The sequence below is a fragment of the Neodiprion virginianus genome, chromosome 4, assembly GCF_021901495.1.
Source record: "Neodiprion virginianus isolate iyNeoVirg1 chromosome 4, iyNeoVirg1.1, whole genome shotgun sequence".
NCBI lineage: Eukaryota > Metazoa > Arthropoda > Insecta > Hymenoptera > Diprionidae > Neodiprion > Neodiprion virginianus.
Window position 1 is genome coordinate 24983535 of NC_060880.1, and position 23069 is coordinate 25006603.

Below are 23069 nucleotides of genomic sequence, written 5' to 3' on the forward strand. Positions count from 1 at the left end.
GATGTAAACATAATTTAAATTAATCATCAAACAGAGTTAGATAGTGATTGATTATTCATCTGAAATTAAATCAAATAAATGCCCCATGAAATAGCTAGAGATAAACTTGCATTTTGTTCTAATTTTAAAAGTAAGAAAGTAAGTACAAGTTGAATACTTCGTATCGATACGTATATCGTAAAGTTTTAATAAATAACAACCTTAACCCTTATCGCTGTTAATTTCCAATCGATTAGGTGTACTTTCTCAGACATTATACAAAAGATTTATAACGAAAGTAAAAAATTGGAGAATTAAATGTTGTCTTTTGAATCTATGCAAAGTAGAAATTGTCCCCAATAAAAATGACAAGGTCGGTAATTTTGCTAACATTATTTGTAGATTCGCATGTAATACTAAAACCAAATCGATACACACATATAGGAGAATAAAATTTGCACCACCAATTATTTATTTGGTAGGTTATCATATTCATACAGAAATTAGACAACTATTTACATTAAACTCTGTTCATTAAGAGTGATTGTAGAAAATGTATAATTACAATTTCGCCAACATGTTAAAACCGTGATTTTCAATATTGCTGTCCATTTTCTTCCAATCAGTCTTGACTAATCATCGCGAATTGCTTCTGGGGCATTTATCTTATTTTCAAATGCAGGTAAATAATTTCAAACGGTACTATCTAGTTCTGTATGTGACATGATTTTAATGAAATCATATTTTATAAGGAGATATATTCCATAATGGATAATATTATAGTAACTATGAAGTGTCTATTAGACGACTATAGGCCAGGTGGACGAATGAATAATAATTTTAAATCATAACAATAATTATTATAAAAATAGTAGTAACAACATTAATAATAAAATAGTAATATTTAATTATAACGACTCAGAATATTATTTTTTAAGTGTGAGTATCGTTTCTATGGTGTACATATATCCATACTTTGGAATTAAAAGATGGTAGTTCCACTTGGGGACTGAATTGATGAAATTTTTGGTCAGAAAATAGTGCGAACAATCGAGTGAGTCTAGGAAAAGTGGAGTTTATATCTTTTGTGTCTAGAGCATAGATATTAGTAATTAAATATCGTTAATTAACAACAATTAATAATAATTGCACTTATAAATACATACATATATTATATATTATAACAAACAAAAAAAAAAAAAAAACTACTATATGTCATCGCTCCTATTCTGTAAATAAATACTGTAATGTATAAGATATATATTTCAAGGGCTTTCACTTTCAGGAATAATCCTCTCTAATACCCGCACACGATCCTGCAATCTACAGTCAACGAGGTGCCAAAGTCTTTTAAGGAAGGTGCGTAAAGAGCATTTTATCAGACTTGCTTCTGCGCTGATCTTTTATTCCCTATATCTTATAATAAACCCCTGCACATTTTGTTTGAGCTTCTATAATTTCTTATAAATTTCTAGGAAAATTTCCGTGCCTGATCCAATGGGAAAATAGGATGATATCAGTCTCCTGTACTTACAATCTGAGAAAATGATATATTCTTCACCGAGTCGATAATTGCAAATGATTACAGTGTTATCCATCCCCGTCACCTGCTATCGCTCATCAAAAATTCTACAGATCTGTACGTAACATCGGAGATACATTGACTGAAGATACGTACATATTTTTAGTCGACAACACATATTAAAAAAAAAAATTTACCAGCTCCATACCAATTTGCATAATTCACAGATTCAGTATCTTATTTGAGCTACTTTTCGATTTCTGAATTGTTTGAGAAAACAAAAATTAGACAGTCGTTGAAATACTCGAGTTAATTATCCGAAGTAAATTAAACTTCTCTCATAGTGAGTCGTTTTTTTTTTTCAGAAATTGTCATCACAATATAATAGATAAATATTTGTTTCTGCAGAAAAATATCAAATTTGAGCTGATATAACTTATAACTATTCGTATTACAACAAATGATCAAATAATTGAAATTTTTCAAAATTTGCGTAAAATTTTCTGTAATTATGTCATAATTTTAAAAATGGGCCAAAAATTCGAAAATTAGCGACTCTACGTTCGGAACGGTGAGAAATGTGAAAAAGAAAAATACGGCTGGTTGTGGGTATCTTTCAGAGTACTAACGTTGAAAAACGTCGTTCATAGGAAGATGAATGCAAAGATAAACAATTATGGATAAATTTTTGTAAATTCAAATCTTGAAAGGAACGAAAAACTAATATCTTCCAGCTATATGATCGTTAGCTATTTGTAAACCTTCCTTATCGTGTCGGAGCGACTGATAAAAGCTAGCTTAAAAATCAAGCGAGATCAAGGGTAGTCATTTCATTTTGTATAGTACAATAATTTGATCAAACTAATACGAAAAAAGTGGTTAATTTAGGTGCCCTTAATCAGCCAGCTTAAAAAGTTCGCGCTCGTATTGCGTTTCGAATTCATAAAACATTATCAAATGATGTCTCTTTTTAAATTCGTTTCTCAAATAGTTCGAGAACTACTCGACCATTGAATACAAAATTATGTTTATGCATTTTTTAATGAGCAATAAAAATAACGGACCTACGCGGAATCACTTATTTATACTACTGTTAATGAGTAGCAAACATTTACCGACAGTTTTCGTACAAGAAACAGTCCAACAATCGGGCAATTATCGCAAGATTGTCACTTCCTACGGCTGCCAGATATAAAAAAAAATCGATGAAACTAGATACCTAAAAAGTAGTGACTGCATCGAATCGTCTGAAGGGAGTCCACCAAGGGTTGATGCATATAAGGGGTGCCGGGCTCTTGGGTAAATGGATAACAGTTTTCGGAGGGTCGTTTTTATAACAGGGGTTGAAAAGTAGGCAGGGTAAAAAGCATTAATTCAAGGAAATGGGGGACAACGCGATACTCACCTATATCAACTACGTGCGTTATAAAATATAAAGTCTTCGGATTTCTCCTATTCCACATAATTGTCTTTTCTTCAAAACTCAATTCAGCTCAGAAACAATTCCCCATAAATTGCTTAGTAAACGTCTCATTCGTCAATGCACCTGAGGTTCGTTCAAACACTGGTGAATGCCATTTTTTCAGTTCGATAGTTAAAAAAGAATTCAAATTAATTCAACAAAAATGATTCAAAAAACATGTTAGCCGGTAAGCTCGGCTTCTAATCCTCGTGAAAGGTTCTGAAAAGGTCCAGAAATTTGACGCGTTGTAAGAAATAAAAATTTGTAACCCAAGATGAATTTACAATGGCAATGCCTTCAGCCCCGTGTAATTTTTTGTATGTTTGACTATCGCATGCGTCTCCCCTCTCCGATTATTCTCTAACGCGCCAGTTGCCATCCACCATGCATTCCCCATACATTCCCCATGCGTTCGAAGGCAGTCTCGTCTCTGCAGGTCGCGAGCTAGTTGAACGTGAGTCGAGCTCTGCACGCTTTGAGAGGTTCATCCGAGCCCCGCGATTCAGTCTTAGGCGACAGTTTGTCGGCGCCGGTAATTCACCCTGTGCTCGATTAGCCGCGTTACACATCGTTAATTGTTCGACGTGCCGACATTTATTACAGTGCGTTCGCCTCCGTTCCAAGGGAGAAGTTTAAATTTAATCGGAGTATACGGCGAATATTGAAGTTCCAAATTCTGCTGCAAACATAATTGATACAAGCTCTTGAATGTGAGTAGATAGAATTTATAATCCACATAGATTATGTACTTATTGTGTTTGTGAAACATTTCCTGTGACTCATTGCGTCAGTACATATTATAAACTTTATTTCAAACGAGTTCACGCGCCTCTCATAACGCTGCACTGTTATGAATGAAACATTTCTCAATCATTGACAGGTTTGAATATCTACCCTTACTTTTGAATCTTACGTACATTCTATACATACATCTGTGTTATTATATACTTTTTTATATATATTTTGCGTGAATATAAAGTTAATTATTATTTTTAACCGAAGAATTCTGCTCCACTAATTTATGCGTTAATTTCTTTATTTTTCAATTGTATGACATACGATTCTTATGCGAAATTTGAATGTGTAAAATGGGTACGCTAAGTACCGGCGACTTTCGATCGATCAAGGTTGGTCAAAAATCTACAATAATAACGTCTTAAAGAGTAAATGAAACTTGATTAGTTATCGAAAAATGCAAAATGATAGCCTTGGGAATAAATATTGCGTTTATGTGTATTCGTTGATTATCAAAACTTTGGAAAAGTGTAAACTTTAGGTTCAGATAAATAGCTTGTGGTTAAATTGCAATATATTGCCTATAATTAGTGCTTACAATCGAAAATAATCCATGTAAATCGAAACGGCGTGCAAACAATCCGAAAATCGTAAAGTTCCAATGCACTGAATTCCCGTATCGACTTCTTACAGATATAATACCATATGAATGTTTAACATCTAACTAATTTTATCAGATTGAAGTTAGTATAACGTTAGCGTGACGATGCATACTCAGGAAAAGCTGTCTTTTTGCAACTTTCAGATTATCTGAAATTTGTAAAACCTCAGTAACGCAGAACGTGCTGATATTTTGAACAACAAACTCCTTCAAATTCATTCTAATATTGCAAATTAATGATTTTTTTCGTAATATTTAATCAGATTAACGTTACCAACTTCAACCTTGTCTATTTTGTGTGTCGAGTTCCTTACAACGCTTCGTTTGAATCTCTCGCAAGTACCCAGTTCTAGCTATAATATACATATCCACATACCCCTCGTGCATTTACACATAAGTTATACGCGTCTATATTTTTTTCCCCTAATGTAATCAACCTCAATGTATATACTTTCTCCATTTTCTAGTACGTAAATGAATACCGTACCGGTAGATATTATTCTTCACCCTTACAATTCAATTGCTACAAGTGATTTGAAACGTCACATTTTCTTTGTCTATTTATTCTTGACCAATTAGCTCATTGTCGGTCGCGTTCGCATTTTACCGAGCGGCCGCAAGAGTCGATCGTGCGAAATGTTCTGTAGCCACCAAGAAATGACGCGATGAAATTACTCGTTATCAATTAATAACGATGCTTCGCCGCAACCGCATTGCAGGTACCGAATACAACGTCTTCATCGTTATGTCATTTATAATCCACCGAACCCATGACGTCATTTAACACTCTGTTTGATTTAGGAGCTTGTAGGCATAATAATTGATAATCGATACTTTTTTCATCATTTTATATTACGAGACGATCGCGTATTGAGTGCAGTTATTAAATTAACACGTTCGTAAGCTACAGTAATTTTCCTAGAAATGCAAAAATCAAGAGTGAAGTTAGAAAATGAGCTGCGTTATCGATTTTTTATTTCTAACCACTTTAGAAAGGTGAAAAACTTTGTAATCTTGTTTAAATTCACTTCACGACGGATTGACCGGTTTGGAAACTTGTTTCTTACAAAACTCATCGTAACAGTGTTTTTTTTCTCTCAATAGTCAATTCAATATTTCTATTTGTTGATCAAAATCAATATCGGTGCAATGTCTTGGTAAATTGAATATTCGACGATATTAACGTGATGAAAATTAATTGTCGGGGTGGAATTCTAGGCAATTGGCTTCCAAATCAAATTACTCGTTGCAGATTGAAATCGAATGGGCATATCAGATTTTTCACCATGTTAAAACGATCGGGGATAAAAAAATCGTGGTCTGAGCCACTGTTCATACTTTTAACCTCGCTTTCTTTTTTCCATTCCTATAATAATCATCGTATATTACAAACGTATTGATTTTCATCTAACGCACCCACTAAACGATTGCTTTTTCATGCCAAGCGTACCTCGCGTGCATTATGGGGTTTAGGTTTAATTGAATCTACCGAAGTGCATAATGCTAGGAGTCATGGCACTCATCACACGGATGGATATTGTATATGCGGCAAGCCCATCCCAGGAGGAATGGAGCATTTATTTTACAGGATGACGGTGGCGTTCGTGTTCATGTTCATTCATTCATTCAACCGAAAGTTACCGTTTTACTCCGCATCTCTTTTATACACTCGACAAAGCATCAAAGATGTGGCTTTAGTGTATTCGAGTCTTCATTTATCTAAAAGCAACATGCCTTTATTTGAGTAAACCAACACTTTTTGGACGGTTTAGAGATATTTTGGAAATGTTTCAGAAATTGAGTTTTATTTTCAAAATTTGCGTTCTTCCTACAACGTGAGAATGATTCTACAAAATACATAGCAACAATCGATTTGTCATAAAATTTTACTCCTATTTCATACATCTGACGATTATTTAATATGCACTATATCACGAGAAAATTGTAGAAATCGAAAATCAAAACTGTACACTATAGTGTGCAAAAAAAGGGAATGGGTTAATACATACGAATAACAACGTTACAGTCGGAAATTTTTCCAAGACTTCAGCAGTAGTAAACGATGTTATATTGGTTGTGAGTTATAGGAATATGTAGAGGAAAATATTTCACTGAGCGGTAACAATTAATGAATCTTATATTTGATAATGAAAGAGTACATTAGATATAAGAAACACGTGCGAGACTTGAATCCATGTACAATATTGTATTCTTCGAGCTTAGCGCAGGTACCGACTCAATTTGCTCCTCCCTAATCTCATCATCACTACCTTTGTGAATGACTATAATTATCTAACAAGCAATTTTGTATTTACTCAACGCGTTGAGAACGTTTTCAACCAGGCTGGTATTATGTACGTGCATGACTGTAAGTATAGCCCCGTATTTGGTCAGGCCCACTGGGCAAGATTATGGGGAGCCTGTAACATCATGCCATAAATATGTCGTGGCATAGGTATGGGGTACATAAATACCATGATACCTTACCCCGTAAACGTGAGTATATCTATAATGACAAATAAACGTCTACCCACATAAAACATAAAATACTCGCAGGACATGTGTAAAATTACGTGTATACATTGCACCTTGCATAGTGGAAATTTTTTTTTGAAATGGGTCGGATTAGAGAAGTCGTAAAGTGATATAGAGTGGCCATAAAAACTAGGTTTTGGGATTTTAAGGTAGGTTTCGCAAAACCACCATTAAATTCTTCGATAAGCTGCATTATAGTGACAGTTATCATCGAATGTAAAAATCAAATCCATAGGTTTTGTGCAGAAGTTATTCGGAGGCTGTAACTTCGAGCTTCAAAATATGATTAGCCATTTTTCGAAAGATGATAGTATGTGGTACAGTTTCTAAGCTGTATCGTACACTGATTGTGAGAGAAATTTTTACTTCCAGTTACCGCTCAGTCCTTAACTATTTTCATTTTTTACCACAATCGAAAAATATAATTCTAGGCACAAAATAAAAATTAGTTTTCTAGCTGTTACCGGAAAGTCTAGCATCCGTTGCTATTCTTTCTCATTACGATCACTGTTGCTATATTTTCTTGTAACTGTTGCGTAAATTTAACGCTTATACAACAATAAATTGACGTTAAAGGCTTGTTTAAGTAAAAAAGTAGAGTAAACCTCACAAACTGATTTCGCGTTGCAATTACCAAAAAAGGATCGACAATAGCGCAAAATGGTTACGCGTACCTCGTTTTTTGTAATTCCAACAATATTCAAACAGTTTTTTTAACGATACCTGTTTTACTGAATTTTTCTAGTTACTATAACAAATGAAATTTTCAGTTCCTGTTCAAAGTTCCCCCAGCTTTTGAAAAGACCTCGGACTGAAATCTTATTATTATGCGTGCGACGTCAGTTGAGGGGTGAGTTTGAGTAATGCAACTAACTGCTTTGCAAATTTAAGACCGAAACACGAAGCAGTTTGAAAGTTCGATACAAAATTAAGCACTGTTCATCGCGTTTAACTTATTGGATAAGAAACGAGCCATAAATGAAAGACGTTTACGGTAACCAGTTCGACTGGAAATGTAAAAAAATGCGTTCAGCACTGCACGTGTCCCGTAAATCCCCTCCCATCCCCAAAGCTCACCCTTCCAGGCCATAAAAACTTCATTTCTTTTTCTTTTGCCCGGTCAGAGGAATGGTAACTAAAGTCGGCGAGGAAATTTAGCGCACATGTAGATAACAAGAACGAGATTTTACGGAGTCCAATTACGAGAAGCATTCACACACATGCCATGCAAATGATTTTTCGTCACAGCGAAGGCAATGCCACATGAAATGCCGTTAAATTCATTTAACAAAATAATTTTCACAACATCTTTAATTATACATACATCATAAAATAACGTTACAAATCCTGTGATACGTGAGTGTAGATTCTCGTCGTCATATTATACACGAGTAATCCGTACAACGCGTAGCGTCTTTCTCTCTCCCACGAATTCCTGTAAATTTCACGTCACTTCCTTCAGTGAGATGTCATCCTGACACGAAGACGTAAATCTATAACATCTGTATACCTATATACGTATGTACACAGTACGTAAATTCTAGCGTATGCGAGGGATGTAGACATTCCTAGTTTCCACAACGTCAAACGGAAGGATGTTACAGGAAATAAACAAAAACGTGGAGGTCAAGATACGTGACGTTTCCGCACTCTACGGCGGGTATAATTTTCTTTGTTTGTTATGAATATATGGGCCAGAAGCAGGGCGAACGGGGGGGGAGGGGGAGGGGGGAAGTCGTCGTCTGTGTACGTATAACGCATTCCCTATTTTCTCTTTGTCCCACACGCTGTTGGTTGTCGTTATTTTTTTTTCAATTTTTTTTCCTTATTTTTTCCTCTCCTCGTGAATAAGCCGAATATGCGTGGGGCCGGCAGGGCAGCGAGTCTGCAGGCACGCGTGCTTCTTTTATCCTCTTTTTTCCTCTCTTGTCTTCCTCGTGTCTTTTTTGTGTCCTCGGCACCTCCTCGCCCCCTTCCTCGATCCCAGTCGAGACGCGACTCGGCCGCACGCAGCCCATTCTAATTACATTAAATACAGGCGTTAAATAATTCGGCATCACGCTCGCGCATCTACAGCGTATCTTTGTGTGTGCGCCTCGAATGCTACTCCGTTTCTATCCTAGTTCGACTGCGGTGGATACGTGATAATGAGGAGCCAACGTTAGCGCGTCTTCGGCTGGCTAGGAAAATATCGACTCGTTTGATCGGATGTCGAAATGGAACCGGTGGATGTGTATTCACTATACGTACACAGGGTGTCCCGTTATTCGCGTATAGACAAGCTATAATAGTGGTGCTGGCATGAGAAATGACGTTGGGAAAGTATAAATGTTATTTCCTTAGTGCGCCTGTATAATAGCCTAGGTAATTATTTACCCATTCGAGATGATATCGTGAAAATCACAGGAAACTAACACCCAAATGTGCGTACGCCAAATCGTGTGATTCCATTTGTAGATTCACCGAATTCGTGCCGAATCTTTCGTCTGCTGGTCAAGTTGACCATCTCAGTTACGGCCAGACGGTGGATATCGAATTTGGAAGGCATCTTGAGGTTAATTTTTTGTTTTCGGAATTTGAAATTGTCAAAATGTGACGGATTTGTACTAATCTCGAAACGCTTTCGCATACTAAGTTGGCTAGCCTCTAGAAATAAACGGAAAACTTGACGCATGTACGCTCGTCGGGTGTTCAGTTGCCTGAGATTATCGTCGTATAAATTACAAATTTCCTTGATTATGATTCTGAACAAAAAATTTGTCGGGCTAAATTGTGAGAAACTAGTAAATCTGGATGAAACCTGCTATCCGGGAATTTTTGAAAACAACGATTACGCGTCTGGAACGGAAATTCAAAAATTCACAGTAACGGTGAAAAAAAGCCAGCTATTTTAGATTTCTCAATTTTTACTTCACTTCAGATTCGCAATCGGTGACTTCGGACACCTCCGGGCATCAAGATACAATCAATTAAATAACTCCTTGCATTTTCATCGTCCAAATTGAATCCGCTATTTTTTAAATCCAAATTTTGAGTTCAGGTTCGTAATCAACGACCTTATAATCAGAGTTAGAAAAATATACATCGCACCGCAAATGTAGAAATAGCCTGGTTCTCGTGTAGCGTCTGAGCTTCGTTAATATGTGCCATAGAGATATTTCACGTATACTATTGCACTTTACCACGCTCATATTTCAAGCACAACACCGCTACAGGCGTATTATATTGCGGGAGTTATGGGACACTTTGTATACTACACGAATAAGCTTTTAGCTTCTGTCAGGCATAACGTAGGTAAAGAAAATACTCATTTCCAAAGGAAAAGATTATAAGATACAGAGTACCGATAAAAACCAATCGACTCAATCCTAATTCCCGCTGATGCGTTCGGATCGATCAGAGTTCAAAGTTAGGAGCAAGGCATAGATAATGCTGAAGCTAACCGCCGATATCGAGCCAACGATTTATAAAAAGTTCTTACACGCAGTGATTTTTGCACATAAGCTAAAAAGTCTTGAATACTTATGGGCAGAAACAGTTGCGATGTAGGATATAAATAATAGTCGCAGAAGAATGTAAGACAGATTTTTCTCGTCGTTTTTAAACAATTGGAGAAATTATCGTACATAGCTTAGTCTCCGAGGAGTTTATAAATAATGCACAAAGGCATCGTATCCGATTTTACGAACCTTTGCATGAATTAAGTTTAGCTCACACCAACTGCATACTAATGTCTGCATCGTTTCCGGTCACGGCTGTGTTTCTACCGTCGCAAAAATAAGTTAACACGCAGAATGTAGCCGCGCAGTCTGCTACAATAACTATACGTCTGCGGTATCGTGTGGATATTTTACCTACACAGATCGTTTCACCAACTATCAGGCAGTTGCAGTTCTTCAGGGTTAACATTTCGATGGCACTACTATTGGCTGTTTCTGTCAAAAAATTTTATACCAGTTCCTATGAATCAATGAAACCAAAAGTAATCAGGTCACGTTTGTTAGGATGCAATTCACTCTCATAGTAATAATCACGTACGCGAAACGAAATTTTTAGTTAAGTTAATACCGTGAATTGATATTTCGTTATTTAATCACAAGCAAAACGTCCCAATTTACCAAAGGGGACTTGCGAATTCCGATTTGTAGAAATTATATATTTTTTTCCAATCTGATGACTGTCTCCAACAAATATATATATTTCACTTTGCTATATATCTCAAATGTCAAATCAGATGACCGAATGTCAAAACTTGACTTGGCTCGTATCCAAATGTACTTTTTGAACAAAGAAAATTTGAAATACGTGTAAGATATTCATGAGAAAAATTATTTCTCAAGAAGTGTGACATTTTTAACTTTTGTAAGAAAATTTACTAATTTCAAACTTCAATTTTGTCATTATTTTCACAAAATCTCTACTTTCTACTCACATTTTGATACGTTATTGTCGTAGCAAACGATATTCCAATATTCTTACTGAAGATTCGAAGAATTTCACTTCTTCTTATGTACTCCGTCATACACATGCATAAATTAGTTGTCTAAGCAATAACAGAAATCAGTTACATTGAAGTTCATATCTTTAACTGTAAATTGCGTTAATCAGTATATCACGTAATCTTTATTACCCTGTCAAAAATAAATATTCCGGCGGTAATGTTCTCCACAAAACTCAGCTCATAATTCAATTGCTGTGTTTTGTAGTTCTCCATAAACGAAAGTAAAGAAAGATTCCGAAAACTGTTAATCCCACAACACTATTCAATTGTAAACTAATCAAAACATTGACCCCAAAAAGCTGCTTGATCGTTGGTAGAATGAAATCAAATATATAAACCCAGTAAACTTAATCAAGTCGAAACTAACTGAAATTTTTATTTCCGTTAGAAAACAAATTTTCCGAATACGAATCACGTGAATTTTACTATCTCGAAAATGACAATCAAAGTAATATGAAAGTGAAGGCAATGAAAAACGGAAATGTGGACGTCATTATGTAGGAGACTGCGGAAAGCAAGTAAACCAGGAAGTTATCAAGTAAACACACGCGTAAGCAAAAATAAAATAAATAAGTAAAAGTAGCGAGAATGAACTACAGAACTGCACCTGCCTTATACAGCTGCCGCAACTGCAGTTCAACTCTTATGGCGATCATTGCGCGTAGCGTGTGCATTATATTATGTATTATGCATACGTATGATGTATGCACACTGTACATGCATGCCTACAGCAAGAGTGCAGGGTGCGCCTTTGTGCTGTCGCCAGTTGCGGTAAGACCCAACCCACGCAACCCAAACATGGATGAGCCGGATCGACTGAATCAAAAATTTGTAAAAAGAGAAAATCCCGTTGATAAAGTCCCCAGCAGTGTGACTTACGCCGATGAAAGTGAAGGCAGAAAAAAAAAACAAAATCACTATTATATAATGGAGATAAATTTGAGCAAATACGATTAATTAACACAAGCTAACGACAAGGTATCAACAATTTGAGAAACGGTTAACCATAACCACAACGTTTAAGATTGCAGAGAAAACAAATTTGATATCTATGCTTAGTTTATGGAAAAAAAAAATTCACACGAAATGAGCCATCGTGGAATGAAATTGAACGATTCTAATAAATTTCCCACCGTTTTTAATTAGTATAAAATAAAAAATGCATATTCAAGCTCTTGTTGATAATTTAGTCTGTTTCTTTTTTGCAGCTCTAGGCTGAATACCGTAGTTTAACATTACAATAATTTGATAAATACTTGGGCTACGATCAGCTTGTAATAAATTATCAGAAAAGTACGGATTTTCAACTCTAGAACCTCTTTGATTCCAAAACAAATTCATTCAATTTACTGTGACATCCAGACTGAGTTGAAGGAGTTTTTTTTGTTCAACCACTAAAAATTTTTCCGGGTCGAAATTTTCGAAAACAATCGCTTCTGAAACATTCGCATTTTATTTTTTTTTTTTTTTCTTTAGGAATTCTTGGCCTCAAAGCTTTTACGTTGAAATTAGCAATTACAATAATAAACTCATTCAAAGAAATAACCTTGTCAACTACAACATAGCAAAATAATTGCTATATACGATGGACACTATAAGGGTTTGAAATCCAAATTCTACACGAAGACCATTATTCTTACATCTCTTTAGGATAAACTGTATTGATACCATTATCTGTCACCGACTTATTAACAATTTGTAATGGGTTATATTTCAATTACACATCACGTGTGTAAGTTCTTCCCAATTACAAAATACGAATGTAATTTATATTTTATTTACATCGACATACAACCTAAAAATGTATTTCGTATTTCACTTGTGACAAAATACGAAATGCGAATATAATTTGTATTTTGTAGTCGTCTCATTATCGAATTATGTTTTGTAATTTGTAATATATAAGTGACTAATTACCATTTTTCTCATCACTAGTTCTACCGTAAAAAGACCAACACTTCATGTAACATATTCGACCAATATCTGACCGTCACCCCTTTCGTATCTTCCCTAATTTGTTATTACATTACTTGGCACAAATTTAATGCCATCTAGAAAATAGTCCAGCGGTAATAGTTGAAGTCAAAGTAGCATCTGGATATGCGAAACACGGACAATTCTACCCGTACACGGAGGCGTGGGTTCTGTGATATAAATACTTACGTACATGCATGTATGTTGGTACATATGTACATATCGTGGGTGCATATTTAGATATGTGCAGGGTTTGTATCACAGCGAGCGAGAAGTAGTTCTTTCTGACTCCTACACGGAAGATTCACGCTGACGGTCGATTGATTCATGAATATAGTATGTATGCGCATGTGAAGCAAATCTTTCTGTGTCATACTTACGTGGGCGTCCATTACAGGGTCACTGACTGACGGACTGTCTTGTCTTACCCTTCGATTGGAAATGACAAAGAAAATTTTTAGTCGAGTGACGTGCTTCGATTTTCTATCTGATATCATGTCACTAGTTGTGTTTATTTTAATTTCAATATTACTTATAAATAATTGAATATTCAGTAATAAAGTTTGAATTCAATTCACTTCGATTTTTGGCAACTTATACTTGACAAATTTTGTCGCTTTTATAAATCGGATCGTATTTTCACGCAGATCAGACCGCCACCGATATTAGGTATCGATATCGGGTGACTTATAATTTACTTATATACTGGCTGCATCGGAAAACTTGAGTCATTTCGGATGAGCTTCATTTACGCCTAGACTTACAACTTATCCTACATGCATATCCAAATAGTAATTGGACTTGGTTGTGGTTACAGCATCGATACATCATAATTGACGACGGACACGGTGCGATGCTTTCTCTCCTATGTACGTACATGGACATGGCATGCGTAGCGATGCGACTGAAATTATGTTTTATATTTACCCAACGAGCAACGTATAACTAATGTGAATTGATTGACGCGTCGAAAAACGAATGAAAATAACTTTGATCGTATCCATTCGTCTATCGGGATGTGTATAAATAAGGTATAGGTATTCCTAACGATTCCTAACGCACTGCAACACTGTCATGAAGTTTTATCATGTACAGGTATATTCAGGATACGGTTCGTTGTGGGCTAAAAAGGACTCGTCAGTTACTATCCAAATTTTATCTATTGATGTGAAACGTGAAGTGTCACAAAATAAACTTGACAAAACAAGTATTTTCCTGTCTATTTCCAGATGTATTTAAGTGAAATTATCTCGGAAATTGATTTCCTTCAAATGTCTCCTCACTCACTTTTTATCATAAAGGTTTCAAATAATTGTACACCTGGTCCTGTCCCGATATTCAGATAAATTTTCAATTCAAAAAAGTTTCATGATGAGAAATAACTTGGATGTTGAATATTAAACATGTTTTTCCAACATCTGCTTGGAAAGTTTGATTTTCGATTTCTCTATCCTACCAGAAAAGCTATCAACTTACCGTTTCAAGAAAATTATTCTCGATAGAAATTTCGTATTAACCAATGAACTTCACAATTTTACTGACGTATCTCATTGGTTCATGTACCTTAAATTTCGATCGATCAAGCTTGATCTGAAGCTCCAAGAATAAGGTCCTCAGAAGTAAATGAAATTCGGTGAGATATCCAAAATCAAAAATTGATAAACTAGAGTATGCTGATGTATATCCGTTCATTACTAGAATTGAAAATTGATGTGAACTTCAGATTTCGATCAAGCTTGATTGATCCGAACTTCAGAAACATCGATCCAAAATTGCCATCTACATCAATACAAAAAATGAGGCTCTCGGTATTTTAACATTACCTATAACGTACGTTTAATAGAACGCTTTGCATTCCGGGAACAAAGAGCAAAGCTATATACAAAACAACGGGATAATGGTACATAATTGCAGAAAAAATAATCAAGGCTTAGTCGCTTTAACGTACATCAGCGCGTCATGAGTCTTCCAATTCATTGATGGTGAAATTGATTCTGTATTCAAAATATTGCACAACTGATTGTTCACGCTTTGCAGTCGACGCTGTGTGTCTTATTCCGCATTGCGCTAGCCTCGATTTGTAATCGAATATTAAATACTTTTTAATTAAACCAAGTGCCTCGTCTTCGCCCTTCTCTCATGGTGCCGCTGTACTTATTCTTGGTGGTGAGTCACTTGTGCCGATAAAGGTCTACACGTAAAGCGTGTGCTCACAGACAGAACGGGATAAGACAAGCGTGAACGACTGACCCCTTATATACGTATAGCCAATCTCATCGCGGTCATTGATTACATATCAAATGATCAATACCGACGTCAGAAGGGACGTACGTCATGCAATTCCCAAGATGATATGATCTTGTTTTACTTGCAAGCAACGAAATTTTTCTGCCGGTATTTCTAGCCTTTCAGTTTGATGAATCTGTGTCGATGAAGATCGAGTGACTCACTCATAGAGGAACCTTGTTAATTGTAAGAGCTAATTATATGTTACAACAAAAACTGGAATTCAAACAAATCTTGATTTTGTTCCTTCTTCCAGTAGTCGGTGTTTCCAAACTCAAAGAAAATTTGTCAATTTTTTCATTCTTTTTTTTTTTTGCAACAAAGAGACACACAACGCAAAACAAAGATGTACACTGTTTTCTGTAAGTGATGAGCAATTTTTATGCGCAAAATAAAGTATCTTGAAAAAATAAAATTCAAGTACCTTGTAGGATCGAAGAATTACTCATCGCGCATCCTGTGAATAATGCAGCGACGCATATGGCTCACAAATCCAACAATAATTAAGTCGATCGACGAGAACTTTTGAACGCTGCGGCAAGATCAAAACGACCCTGGATATAGTAGACCGAGAAAGAGATTACGATTGCAGTTTTAGAGATAGCAAGAATAAACGAAAACCATATGCCTGTTACGTGCAGCGGTGCCGACTGAACGGTCGAATCGTCCAACGGCCACGAGGAAAGGACTCGGAGTAACACAACAACTAAACTGAACCAACCGCCCACGGCACGATCTAAACTTAGAAAAATATAACGCACCCTGCACCAAAGCAAGTCGGGATCGCTATCCTCTCGAAGTATACGAGTATACTGCCCTATTAAGGATCCCCTTGAGTCAAGGGCCCCATAAGTGCATCGTTTCTCCTCACGCGCTATGAGCGCAGAAGAGATAGGCAATAAATAATGATATCTTGGTCGAAACTCGTTCTAAGTTGAAAGAATCTCATCACATCTCTAATCTCCATCTATGGATTATTACGTTATATATACGTACATGTGTGTGTATATAAATACATATTATATATATATATATATAATATATATATATAGATCTACAACACGACGAAGAGCGCTTATTATTGAAGGCGATGTTCGTCCGCGTACAAATGTACGAGCGTCTGTGAAACGTTGCATTGAACGATGAAAACTAATTAATTAGATATAGATTACAGTTTGAAATTGACAGACGCACAAAGTTTACACATTTTTATACGACGTTACGGATGCGTAACGGAATGATGTCTTGAGCTGGAGTTCAAGTTGACGTGATATACAGGTATGAAAATATAAAATGTAGGGTCATTGTTTAAGAAAAATCCGTGAAATTTTGCCTGATTTGGTACGAACAGCCATTTTTCACGATTTCGTTATTGGGTATTGTAGGGATTAGTCAAGTTGACGGTGAAATTGTCTTCTCTTCTGAACAGATGACAATTACACATGTAATTAGTCGTTACAGTTTCATCGTAACGTGATCATAGCCATATTGTGACGTTCGTAATTGATGAGTAACCTTCAAAATACTTTACCTCTGACAATATTTCAGCTGTCGAGAGAAATAAAATTTTGCAATCGAATTTGACGGTAATCTGACGTAGCATGTAACGTAACTTTTTAAAGAATTTATAGTCAAATTTCTGTGGAATGAGGGTCTTTGTAATTGTCATCGTTGAGGGATATTTTACTGATCTCGTTTGAGTAATTTTTGGTACTTGTCAAACTCAAATAACGGTATATCGGTACGAAACCGAGAAGTGCTGCTTTAGAGGATTCTAAAATCAACGTTGTAATTGCTGTATTTGAACTCTCCGTTGAAACGGTAGCATGCAGCGTGTAATTATTTGATGCGTTACTATTATAGCTGATTCTCAACGTAAGTAGTGCAAGAGAGATACGTCGAGGGTGATTGTCATTGTTGTAAAACAGAAGCGAACGAGCAATCACGGATGTGCGATAAACGTCGTGGAAGCAAAGATTAAAAAAATGCGATGCCCTACTTTACAGATTGCTGTATAAAGTATAGACACAAGGGGCCATACTTGAATTATCGTAAGTTCGATTATAGGAGTTTTGAAGCTTCTTCCCCTGCACAAGGTTCCGCAAGATATCTTACTTCCCCTTTCCTTTGCCTAATTTTTATGCATTCCTCTTGCCGTTTCTTCATTCTGTTAAATTTTCTTCTGTCATATTTCGCTTTCTTATTCGAAATACTGTGAAAGAAAACCGAAGTCGGAAAGCCCCCTTTGTAATATAAATGAAAATTATTCCTGACTTTAGCATCATTACAATGTACGATAATACGGTGTCTTAAAATATTCAGTACAATAAAAATAGAAACAAGAGAGTCGCGTATTAAAAAATCGTCATAGACAAAGCATCGAGTACAATAACTTCTTTTTATTAAAATTAATCGAGGGAAATTGGTTTTTTTGAATTTCGACATCTCTTTCAACAGACGGTATGAATATACCGAACGCTACTTTCTTTCGGTGCGATCGAGTTTGCTGTACAAGCTGGAGACCACACAGAAACATGTGGCGACTCCGGGGGTCTTCTTTAACGGAGATGGTAGGGCCGTACACATCATACATGCTTATACATAGGCATATTGTACCCTACCGAAGTATAATCGTTCTCGAAAATGGCCCAGCCTCGACGATTTGAGATAAGAAAATGAGGTAATTAATAATAAGATCCGTGAACAACGATTGATATCAGGTATTTCGACGTATAACCAACAATAACCTGTACCAAATCTTTTAAAGTGGTTCTTCACGAAAGTAAATTATCACATTCGAATAGTTTTCACCTAAACAGTTAAATACCTGTATCACGATCGCTTTCGTTGTGCGCAAAACTTAGGCAGGTGGAAATCCATAGGACAATATTCCCGTATGGAAGAGATGCACGCATGATGATTATATCCGACCTTTGTCTGTTATGTCTTACTTATCCATTTCATCGTTAATAATTGCAGTTTAAAGTGAAAGAAAAAATTGTCCCGTATACCTTGTCTACTTATCACGACGACCGCTGACGTGTAATAATAATATTTCCCATCAAGACGAATATGGGTATACGCAGTGTGTTATATCACAGCCCAATTTAAATTCTGTACAATTCATTCTTCCTGCCGGGATACACGCTTATGGCTCCATATCCTGCGTAGGTTCGATTTGTTTCACGTGTCACGTTGCGGCGACACTCGTTACAAATGAATCGTAAACATGACGGGAGCTGGACAGATTTCGACGAGATGTCCCCGTCGTATAAAACTGTTCTTTTACAATATACATCCCATCGTCGCATGTGTTTGCGTTAGGGGGTCCTATGCCTCGCCATCTTGAATCTATTTATTTCGACACCCGCATAATGCCGTACGTACGATGCTTATACGTCTCGTGACCCGGCCGCCATGGCGATTCGAACTGTACAACAGTAATGTGGTTATTCCATGAAATCTAACTGAAAATTATAAAGGCTGCGGTACATCGTAACGTTGATAATCGCTCGTTTATACCGGCTACTGCCGCGCTTTATCGCGCGCTTTTTGCGATACGACGATGACGGAATGTACTTATGCTGTTTTCTGCGGCTCTCGGAATTGGCAAAACAAAGAGTCATCTAAACCGGAAATGTCGATTAAAAAAATTGAACTTTGTAACTAAGTGTGCTTACTTTCGTAACCGACGGCGTGATTTAAGGTCGTATTTTCTGCTGGTACTAGTAAATTATTCATCGATAATTAACTGTAGAATGCAAGCGGTAGCAATAATTTAAGATAATTGATTAGGAATCATGCATTTTTCTATGCAGAGGGGCTCTTCAAGCAGGTCTTAGCATATAGGTTCAAGAGAGCTAGTCATAAAGAAAAAAACTTTTATCATTCAGAGAAAAAAAAATTAACAGACATACACTGAAAACGCGTTTTAACCGCCATTTTCTGCTTCTATAGTCAAATTCGAATTTATTCAGGCATAGGGAAACCTTAATAATTGGAATGTGACTAATGAACAACGTCTATAATAATACGTCTATAAAATATACATATATAATATATATATATACAACTAATGCTCTATTTGTGTTTCAGGAAAGAAAATTTGCCATAAATCGAAGAAAAATGGCAGTCTGCGTCGCCATAATTTAAAATGCTATCAACCACTTGGAACAATGTGCTACGTAATAGTAACCGGTCGCAGTCTCTTTTGGACATTAATGTCCCTGAGTGCTGTGTTAGCTATGTTCTCGGCATTGATGACTCCAAGATGGCTGGCAGGGCCCCCGACTAGTGAAGATATCGGTGAGACTTTCCGAACTGTTTCAATCATAACGAACCATTATATGCAATAATGCCGAAAATACAGTGCCGTTTTTGATTTCACGTAGAAAATGGTACCGCACTTCATGGCAAACCAAATTGGGAAGATTTTAATTTTGATGGTCTTGCGACACTTTCCTCGACATCTCCTGACTGTTGGAAAGCCGCATTCTTCTTCCTGGCACTTGGATTGGCCGTAATGACAGCCACGGTAGTAGCCGCATTGATAGGTTGCTGCGTCCAGAGTATTGGCAAGAAGAGTATTTTCGACTTAGCTGGCGTTGCACAATCGATTGCGGGTAGGTGAAAAAAAAGATGTTGAGAAAAAGAATGTACTATATTTCACGGGATATTGGTATGTAAGTAACTGGCTGAAAAAGTGGATGATTTTTGTGACGGCTCCATATTTTAGGCCTACACCTTACTTCCATTCCAGAAAATCGTATAACGTCACGTAATACGGACTAAAATCTGCGTGGAAAGGCACTGAATAATTTTAAAAACCTGCGTTTGGATTCGTTTCTTAGTTTTGGATTCTTTGCAGAACAGAATAAACAGCCAGAAAGACAACATAAAATCCCCTATAACCTTTTCACCATGGACGTGAATTTATTCGTTATTCTCGTGAAAATCATCGATGCTGATCCGTTCCGTCATTATGAGCCATCGGCTATCAAAATCCGCTTAGGTTTAAGATAGCTACAGGCATATAAGGGAAATTGTTTATTTTTCCTGCAAGTGAGATTAGCATATACGTATATATAACGCTTGTCAACTGAAAGAGAAAGTATAAATGAATCAAATTGTAAGAATTCATTTTCAGCAGATTTTTTACCGTTAAGAAATAAACGGCTGCAAAAGATATAGACATGAGCTGACGCTTCTCAAAAATCCACAATAGTCGAATTTCGTTCATTCGGTTCATTTTGAGGCTTGACTAACGATAAGATACATTTCGGTAAGAAAATCATTTTTCGTAATTAGACAAAAAAAAATTTTTGAATCGAATATTGTGCCCAGATATGATTTTCCCTGTTACATTAAAACCCATTTCTAATCTGTAAGAATTTACTTTAATTGTTTTAAGGTATCATGTATCTCCTTGGGATGATTTTGTACGTTGCGGGATGGGGCTCAAGCAAAATTCAAGCGCTTTGCGGTGATGAAGCAGTGCCTTTTTACCTGGGAAACTGCAGTCTTGGTAAGATATACCTGCGTGTATAATTGCATATTTAGTGATTGTGTGTAGCAGATAATCCTAAATCTTTGTGATTTTTTGCTAACCTATATATAATACAGTTTATCCACTCGGTTTAGTCACACCCTTCGCAATAATTGTTGGATAATATCAAATTTTTAATATCATGATGAAAACAATGGGCTTGATCCTTTATTTTCGCTGTGACATTACTTTCTATGACGTATGAGATACTGCTAAACCAAATAGACAAACTGTACACCAACTGATTTGCGATAAACTTCTTGATGGAACGTTACGTCAAATTCGCAGTACACGAAAAAAATCAAAATATACTGAGACAGATTCTACTTGATGTCTGCCAATTCGAATGTTAAGATAAAACTAAATGATTGATAACTCAAATCTATCCGAATTAATCGTTTTATTGTCTCGAATATCACGTGCCTGCGGATTTGGGTTCGTTCAATTTGTTTAAGTTTGCATTCTACGTTACGCAATTTCAATTCACTCCAATCTGTGATATGCAATTCCGTCTCTAACCATTCATATTCTGCGAAAAAACACATTGAACCAGTCGTGCAAGCTTGTTATCGATTATATGTAACTTTGCTATCGAAAAACAGTTTCAACTGGATTCAAGTTTTCTACTGTTTTTAGACCGTACTCCCCCCTAATAACACAAAACAACTATGAACAATTTTAGATCTCTAACTATCAACTAAATTCTAAAAACTGCAAAGTCTCCACCTCGCCAAATTCACTTCTATGTGTGTTACCCAAAATATAACATCACGTAAAAGAACCAATCGCCGTTGTGCTTTACTTGAAAGTACCAAACACCCACTATTATAATTTTGATGTGCCGAAAGTTCCGATCAATCAAACATGATAGAAACAATACTTCAGTTGCCACTAGTACTGAGTTCCAATGATTTTTGGAGAGTGAATAAAACCTGAATTCACACTTAAATTTGAGACTCAAAATAACTCGATTCTGGACAAATCTGAGGCACATAAATTATAAGCGATGCGCTGTCAATTTCTTGAAATTCATGTATTTTCAGGCTGGGCATCCTACTTGGCTGTGCTAGGAGTACTCCTGACATTTGCGTCTGCGGTTTTCAGCAGCCAGGCTGAAAAATCAACGGCCAGTGATAAAGTACAGGACCAGATAAACGAAGGGAAGACTCTTATTTGCCTAGCCTAGTTTGTAAGATTAGAGCCCAAGCCTAGCCGGCGTGATAGATTTGAAACGTCAGTTTGAAAATATTATCCGAAATCATCATGTACGTTGATTATAGATGTAACATTTTACATGTAAGCTAACGAATACTTATTTACCACAAACGGCTGATATTGCTACTCCTTTAAGGAATTATGGCTTCGTAAGGATAATGCAGTGAAATGTTGTGAGTGATGCTGAGAAAAATTTTTGAACATACACGTACAATTCAAAAACTTTACGCAGTCAATTTTTTTTGCGCTTTTCCGAATTAGATTGATACAGAATCATGAATATGACACGTGATTGAATATGGAGAAAATGTTGATACTGAAAAAGTTGCACCTGAAACGAGGGTTTGACTTCTCATGTATGCATAAAATAAGATAATTAAGAATATAAGACGTATTTTTTGTTTCCCATTACACACTGTAATTTCAAAGATCATATACAAATATATTCTGATTATACAAATAAACAAACGACCTAATTATTGTTTCCTGGACTGCCAAGTTCGAAATTAGAACATACATTCATCGCCATCTTCCGTCTCCGTCTAAATACCTGAGCTATCTCTGTTCAGTCTGTGTGCGTTATTTACGTGGTGAAAATTGTACTTTCGATTCATATGACCCCTTCCCGACTAATTGGAAACCCAGCAACGTAAA

At 36.2% G+C, this 23069-nt stretch overlaps 1 protein-coding gene across 2 annotated transcripts; it reads left to right on the plus strand.

Annotated features, from left to right (window-relative positions):
* Positions 1-1481: 1481 nt before the first annotated feature.
* On the plus strand, positions 1482-22852 carry LOC124301784 (LHFPL tetraspan subfamily member 2a protein). Of its 2 annotated transcripts, none has more exons than XM_046757204.1 (5): positions 1482-1618; positions 19751-19960; positions 20047-20277; positions 21066-21179; positions 22244-22852. In XM_046757204.1, the coding sequence occupies exons 2-5, from the start codon at positions 19831-19833 to the stop codon at positions 22384-22386; spliced, it is 618 nt and encodes a 205-aa protein (XP_046613160.1). In that variant the 5' UTR covers positions 1482-1618; positions 19751-19830; the 3' UTR covers positions 22387-22852. The 2 variants fall into 2 exon arrangements, with proteins under 2 accessions (XP_046613160.1, XP_046613161.1); XM_046757205.1 differs by lacking the exon at positions 1482-1618 and adding an exon at positions 3074-3673.
* The last annotated feature ends 217 nt before the right edge of the window (positions 22853-23069 follow it).